Genomic DNA, 6308 nt, shown 5'->3' on the forward strand with positions numbered 1-6308 from the left:
GTTCTGTTCCCCTTTAAACATTTTCAAAGCATTCATTCCACAAAAATACATTTCTGAACCCTATAGGTTACATTCTATGTTCTACATTAAGAGTCTGCACCACCGCCATAAAAGAATGTGATTAAAATCTGTCCAGTCATTGTAATGTTTTCAGAGGGAATATTAAAGTAACGATCAAAAATCACTTTGTTTTCTTTCCTTTCCACAAACAGCATCAATTCAAAACAAAATTAAGTGTTAACACAGCTGATAATCAAAATACAACAAAAAGGAAGTAGCTGTGAAAAGTATGAAAACACAGAGGAGCGAAAAGCAAACTTTCAAAAATGTCAGTGATACTATTCTGTTGCCTTCATCTTTCTGATGCTTTGGAGATAAAGTATATAAATTCTAATACTAAATTACACTAATTGCGACCCTTAGCACAGAGGTTTAAGCCAGGCCCAGAAAAATAATATTTGCAAAAAATCTTTATTTAAATGCTTCTCCTAATTGTCTTTAGGTTCCTGAGAAATGTCAACTGGACAGATACAATCCGAACTCTAGGAGACATTCTCTGGCCTTGACAAAGACGTCACTGCCCTTCTAATCATATCACTCCCTGGTGCATCAAAACATCTTTGCCACATTAGAGAGAGGCACTTCTTCCAATTTTGGAATAAAACTTTGACAGTGATTCTCATCTACTTCACAGCCCTCTGATCTGACCTCAGAGTTGCTCCCCTCCACCTATCAAATAAGGCAAGAAATTACATGAAAAAGTAGTTTGTCACTAAAAAAATGCTCTCTTAATATAAAATAAGAGGTAGTTAAGCAAATTAAGTCTGGAATTTTCCAGCTTTGAACATGGAAAGCAATGTTCTCTTGATTTGAGCTTCTTACTTGCAATCTCCTACTCCTTTCAAAAACCAAACTGGGCAAAGAGAAATTGCATTGTGCAGCATCATACCAGCACATGGGTTTGAACACCTCACTCTGCCATGTGCCATAACAGAGGAAACAATAGTAGTAAAGGACTGTCTTTGTCCTACCACACAGTGAAGAGGCAAGCTGTGCAAGACAGACATTTGCTAAAAGTAAATTAGGAGAATAAGTAGTCCTGAAATAGTTCAGCAAAATGCAGCCAGTGCTTTGGGACACTTCTGCCCATTACTGACTTGAGCATTTCTACTGCACCCTAATAACATAGATACCTGCCTAGTGACTTTCCCCAGCTGACTCCTTGTTTCAAGACCATCAGCCTCCCATCTTTATTTCCAATCTCTACAATTTTGTATTTTCATCAGTCTCCTTGTCTAGCGCATTTTATACTTTCTGACCCCTGTCTTCAAACTTCACACACAGTTCCTATATTTTACCTTCCAACTATCCTCCCTTCTTTCCATAGACTTCACATGCTGCATTGCATGAGTATTTTCTGACTCCAAAGATTCCTTACGCAAAAGTAGTGCTCCTTCTTTTCCCCTCGGGGTTCCCTGTACAGCCAAGAAAAGAGCTGACACCATCACACCCTGAACCCTCACCAGACCGGTTTCTTCCTACCTGTTTTCCCCTGCCCTACTGGTTTTCAGTCTAGTTCCCCTACTTTTTTCTTCCCAGGCTTCAGGTACCATGCTCTTTATCCCTACCTCCAACTCCTGGTTGCTTTGCTTTCCACAACCCACTGAAATTTCCCCCCCCCCTCTGTCAAATTCCAAGGTCAACCCCACTTGTTCCAACCCACCTCTCCTACGAGGTCAGCATTTTTCTCCTGTGCTCAATTCTAAGACTTAAAAGCTGCTTAATTTAAGATGTTGATGAAGATGCAGGATAGAAGAACTCCCTGATTTCAGTTAACATGCCAGCAGCCCAGCTTGCAGATAGCTGCTGCAAACACAGCTGCTAAAACCTAAGTTTAACCTAGCCCATACTGATTTTTCAATGCCTACTAGACTGACCAAAATGGATGATTTCTCCATGCAAAAACACTGCTACACCTTGCAAGTTTAAAATATCTACTCCAAAACAATATTATTTAAATCTTCAAACAAACAAGACAACTCATATTAAGAAGCTGAAGGAAATACTCCCTCTCCTCTAGCACTGTTCCAAAAAACAATACACTGTTTTAGCTGAAGTTTCTGCCTACAACAAGCCCAACAAGACTCACCAGCTTGGAAAGCTGTTGCGAAAACCCAACAGTCTGGGCTAAGCTCTAATCACTTAAAAACACTGTCTTGTAAAACGGAGCAAAAGTATTAAGTTCCTTGGTGCCATGAGGATCACCAATATCAACCACAATTACAGTCTATCTTTTATAAGTTCATTTACAATCCCCAGTTATTGACCAGAATCTCAATGTAGCAAGTACTGTGCAAACACAAGATAAAAAGGCAGTTTGCTGCCTTGAAGAACTTACAATCTATTAAGATAAAAGACAACTACTACTGTGAGATGAAAATATGCACTGAATGGCACCGTTCCAAGATCTACAGGATCTGCTACACAACCGTTTGCATTCTATTTAGTCTGCGATCTATTTATTACACACAATCCACACAGATCAACCCAGTATCATCCCCAACCAAACCAATGATTTTATACCAAATATAAGATGCTTCCCAAATCTCCTCATTTTATCACTCTTCTACTACTCTCCCTCTTTTTTTCATTTATTCCACTTTTTCTTAAAATAGAAAACTATAAAGTATCTACTTCTAAGTACTTTATCCACTCTCACTTTGTATTATCATTATTTACCTCCCTTGCCCTAATCACTTTCTACTTCCCAAACTCCAAAATAGGGCACATCTCTCCTTCCTCATCTCCTCAAATTAGGATTTCCTTCTCTTCTTGGTTCCAATGGCGGGGGGAGGGGGGAAGAAAAAAAAAAAAGAAGAAAAAAAAAAAACACACCAGAAAACTGGGGGAGGGGCATGAGATCTTTGTTTTATTTTTAATCAAAAAACTGCTTCAAATTAAATTTGCTAACCAAACTATACAAAAGGCTGAGAAATCTCAGGGGGAATGCTGAAAAGAAAAACAAACTAGTAAGTGCCAGCTACAGGGAAAGAGGAGCCTGTGGGGATGCTTATGAGAGTACTGCTCTCAGGAAAGCTTGGAGGTGCTGATTCTTAGAGCCCTCATCAAGTGCAGCATGGCCTGAGGTCACACAGTTTTGTCCAGTTCCTCCTGGATCAAAATTAAACACAGAAATTCAGGGCTGATCTCTGTCACTCAATGGACAAATTTAAAATGCTGAGGTACATATGACACAATCAGGTTATTCTGCCCTCCACTCTTTCAGCTTCTGCTTGCAAAAATACAGCTTTGGTACCATTTCCCTGCTGCTCTGGCCCTTCTTTCCCCAAGTCTGGCAGAACACAACTAACTTGATCCTTTCCTACTTTGCCACTGCCCATGGGAATCCAAATAGCTGCAATGAAAACCTAGAAGACCGGTCACTTTTCTGCTATGCAGAACACAGACATTTCACTAAAGTAACAACAGTAATCTATTCTCAAACAGAGATTAACCCTGCAATCATAAAACTAGCTCCTGCTACTTGAATTCTGTAGAAATGACCAACATGTGCTCATGAAAACATGATGTCTTTTCTATCTGCACCAGTGTAAATGTTTCAATCTCTGCTCTACAGCTTGTTCTTACCCAACGTGAAAATAAATGTAAGTTTAAACATTAGTGTGAAAATTTAGACAAATTTTCAACCATCGTGTGGCATTTCAATTATTTCTTCAAAACACAAAACAACTATTTTAGAAATACTATATGAGTTGAATGGTAACCGAATTTAAACACTGTAGTAAATAACTAAACCGTTTTCGTTATTGTTTGTATGCAAGATATTCCAGAAGTCTAAACCATATACCCTCTCAAATCTAATGCAAAGGATGACACAGAGAAGCCACAAACACATTATGTCATCAGTTACCTTTAAAACAGCGTATTACAAGTAAGCTGACCTTAAAACACACATACATGTTGTAGAAAATATGTGCTAAAGCACATTAACAAATATTTAATGCCTCAGCAAAAAAAAAAAGATATGTACATTTAAATAATGAGACAAAAGATCTTGATCTGGTAGGTAAATATTTAGGCTATTTAAACAGTTATGTATCATTGTGCAAGACGGCAGGAATCGCTCAGATTACTACAATCTTTAACCCAGACTGTGCTTAAATGTTTCTGTGGCCTGCTTAACATTCCAGGCATACTTCTGGCAAGGTAGCTATGGCTGAGGTTCAAACTGTCCTTGTCCAACTTTCACTTACTATAAAAACATTGTTTAATATAGAAAAGCATACAGAGAGAGACATATGTTTCTTATTTCGCAGACACCTAGAATACTGACACTTGTGTTCACCAGCTCCGCATGGAAATTTTTAAGGCGAACGCCTTCAGGCGAGGCTGTATTTACTGGGCAGTCCCCGCTACAGATAGCCCACGCTTCCACCCGCTGGAAGCTCTGATGCCTAAATACTGCTTATAACGCCATTCTACCAAAATACGCACACTCCGGGTGTGTTTATTCACCCCCATTAAAACGAAAAGGCCTAACCCAACCTGACCACGCACAGCCAGGCCCGAGAGACCGTGAAAAACGCTATCCCGAAACGAGGCGGCAGACGGGTAATTTGTAGCAGACCGCGTATTTGTCAAATTAACTGCAGGAATTTACCGGTTTGCTTACCTCCACGCAGCGTTATCTTTTATGAGGAGGTAATCTACCAAATTACTTCAGCATGCCTCCAGCCTGCTGCTGCCAATTAGTTCAGCCCGGCTAATAAATCAGGACGGCCAAGCCAGGGGGTTCCTGCGGGGCTAGCCCGGTATTTGAGTATCAGCAGAGGCAGCGTGTTCCAGTTTGCCCCATCTCCCTCCACACAGGGAAAACACTCGGGCTGTGCCCCCACCGTGGTGGGGGGGGGGGGAAACCACCCGAACAACAACAAAACCCAAACAAACAAAAAAAAACCCAGCAAAACAAAGAAACATGAATTCTCTGGGGGTTTTAACCTAACTTAACAGGACCGCTGGCGGCACACCGCTGGGGCAGAGGCTCTGCCCCACGGGTCTCCGCACGCAGCGGGCCGGAGCGGCCGGGCCCCCCTCACCCCTGCCCGCCCCGGGGCCGGGCGCGGCCGGGCGGGGAGCCCCGCCGGCCCCGGCAGCGGCACCGGCCGCCCCGCCGCCCACACCCTCCCCGCGGCCGCGGACGGGGGAAGGAAAATGTCGCCGACGGGCCCGGCCGCGCCGCCGAGGCGGGGGGGAGCGCGTCGAAAGGGGCCCGGGGAGGCCTCCCCGTCTGCCTCTCCCCCCCGGCGGCGGGGCCGGCGCCCGGCGGAGTCAACTGGCTCGGGCCCTCCCTCCCGCAGGGTCCCCCTCGCCCGCCGGCGGCTGCCCCTCCCTACCTGTCCCGGGGGTCGATCCACGAGGTCTGCCGGGTGTTGTGGTCGATGTAGAAGACTCGCCCGTCGAAGTCCCTCGCCTTCTCCCAGCCGGCGGGCAGCGGCAGCTCCGAACTCTCCCGGCCCCGCTGCCCGCCCGCCGGCGGCCCGCCGCCCTGTCCCGCCGCCGCCTGCTGCTGCTGCCGCCGCCGCCGCCCGCCGCTCAACCACGGCATGGCCGCTCCGCCGCCGGGCCGCCGCCGCCCGGCCCTAACCCGCTCCCCGCCTGCCGCCGCCGGGGCAGCTCCCGTCCCGCCCGGGCCGCGGCCGCCCGCCGCCGCCGCCTCCTCCTCCTCCTCTTCCTCCTCCTCCTCCAGCACTAACAGGCGGCCCCGCAGGGAGCGGGACTCGGGCGGCTCCGGCTGCGCCGCGCCGGGCTCATCCTCCCCCGCGCAAGCCCCGCTCCGCGCCGGGACCAGTCCCGCCGCGCTTCCTAACCCCGCCCGGGACCTGCCCCGCGCCGCCGCGGCTCCCAGCCCCCGAGCTCGGCCCGCCGGCCCGAGATCCCCCGCCCCGCCGCTCAGCAGCGCCCCGCCGCCGCCTCCCCCCGCTCCCGCCCGGCGCCGGCCCCGGCCCCGGCCATCTTCCCTCCCTCCGCCAGGGCCCGGCCCCTGCCTCCGCCCCTGCCCGCTGTTCCCACGCCGCCGAGGGCCGGGCCCGGGGAAGGGGTTCTCCCGCTCCGGCCTCTTTCCCCCGGCCCGACCTGCGGACGAGGAGGAGGGAAGCGGCGGGGCCCGGCCGGGCGGCCGCACGCACCCCCGCGCCGCGGAAGCCGGGCCCAACCCCAGAGACGGCGGCTGTGGGGAGAGAGCGGCCGCTCTCCCGCCTGCGCCCGGGCCCGGGCCGGGGGAAGGTGGC

General features: G+C 48.7%; 1 protein-coding gene across 4 annotated transcripts in view; it reads right to left on the reverse strand.

Annotated features, from left to right (window-relative positions):
- Nucleotides 1-5707, reverse strand: part of WWC3 (WWC family member 3) — a 102144-nt gene extending 96437 nt beyond the window's left edge. For 3 of the 4 annotated variants that reach the window (XM_051626135.1, XM_051626125.1, XM_051626114.1), the window contains exon 1: nt 5415-5704. In XM_051626135.1, coding sequence (XP_051482095.1) covers nt 5415-5626 — 212 coding nt within the window. In that variant the 5' untranslated portion in view covers nt 5627-5704. Of the gene's footprint in view, nt 1-5414 lie in introns of all 4 variants that reach the window. The other variant, XM_051626145.1, reaches the window with a different exon arrangement.
- Between the last annotated feature and the right edge of the window lie 601 nt (nt 5708-6308).

The sequence above is a fragment of the Apus apus genome, chromosome 1, assembly GCF_020740795.1.
Source record: "Apus apus isolate bApuApu2 chromosome 1, bApuApu2.pri.cur, whole genome shotgun sequence".
Classification (NCBI taxonomy): domain Eukaryota; kingdom Metazoa; phylum Chordata; class Aves; order Apodiformes; family Apodidae; genus Apus; species Apus apus.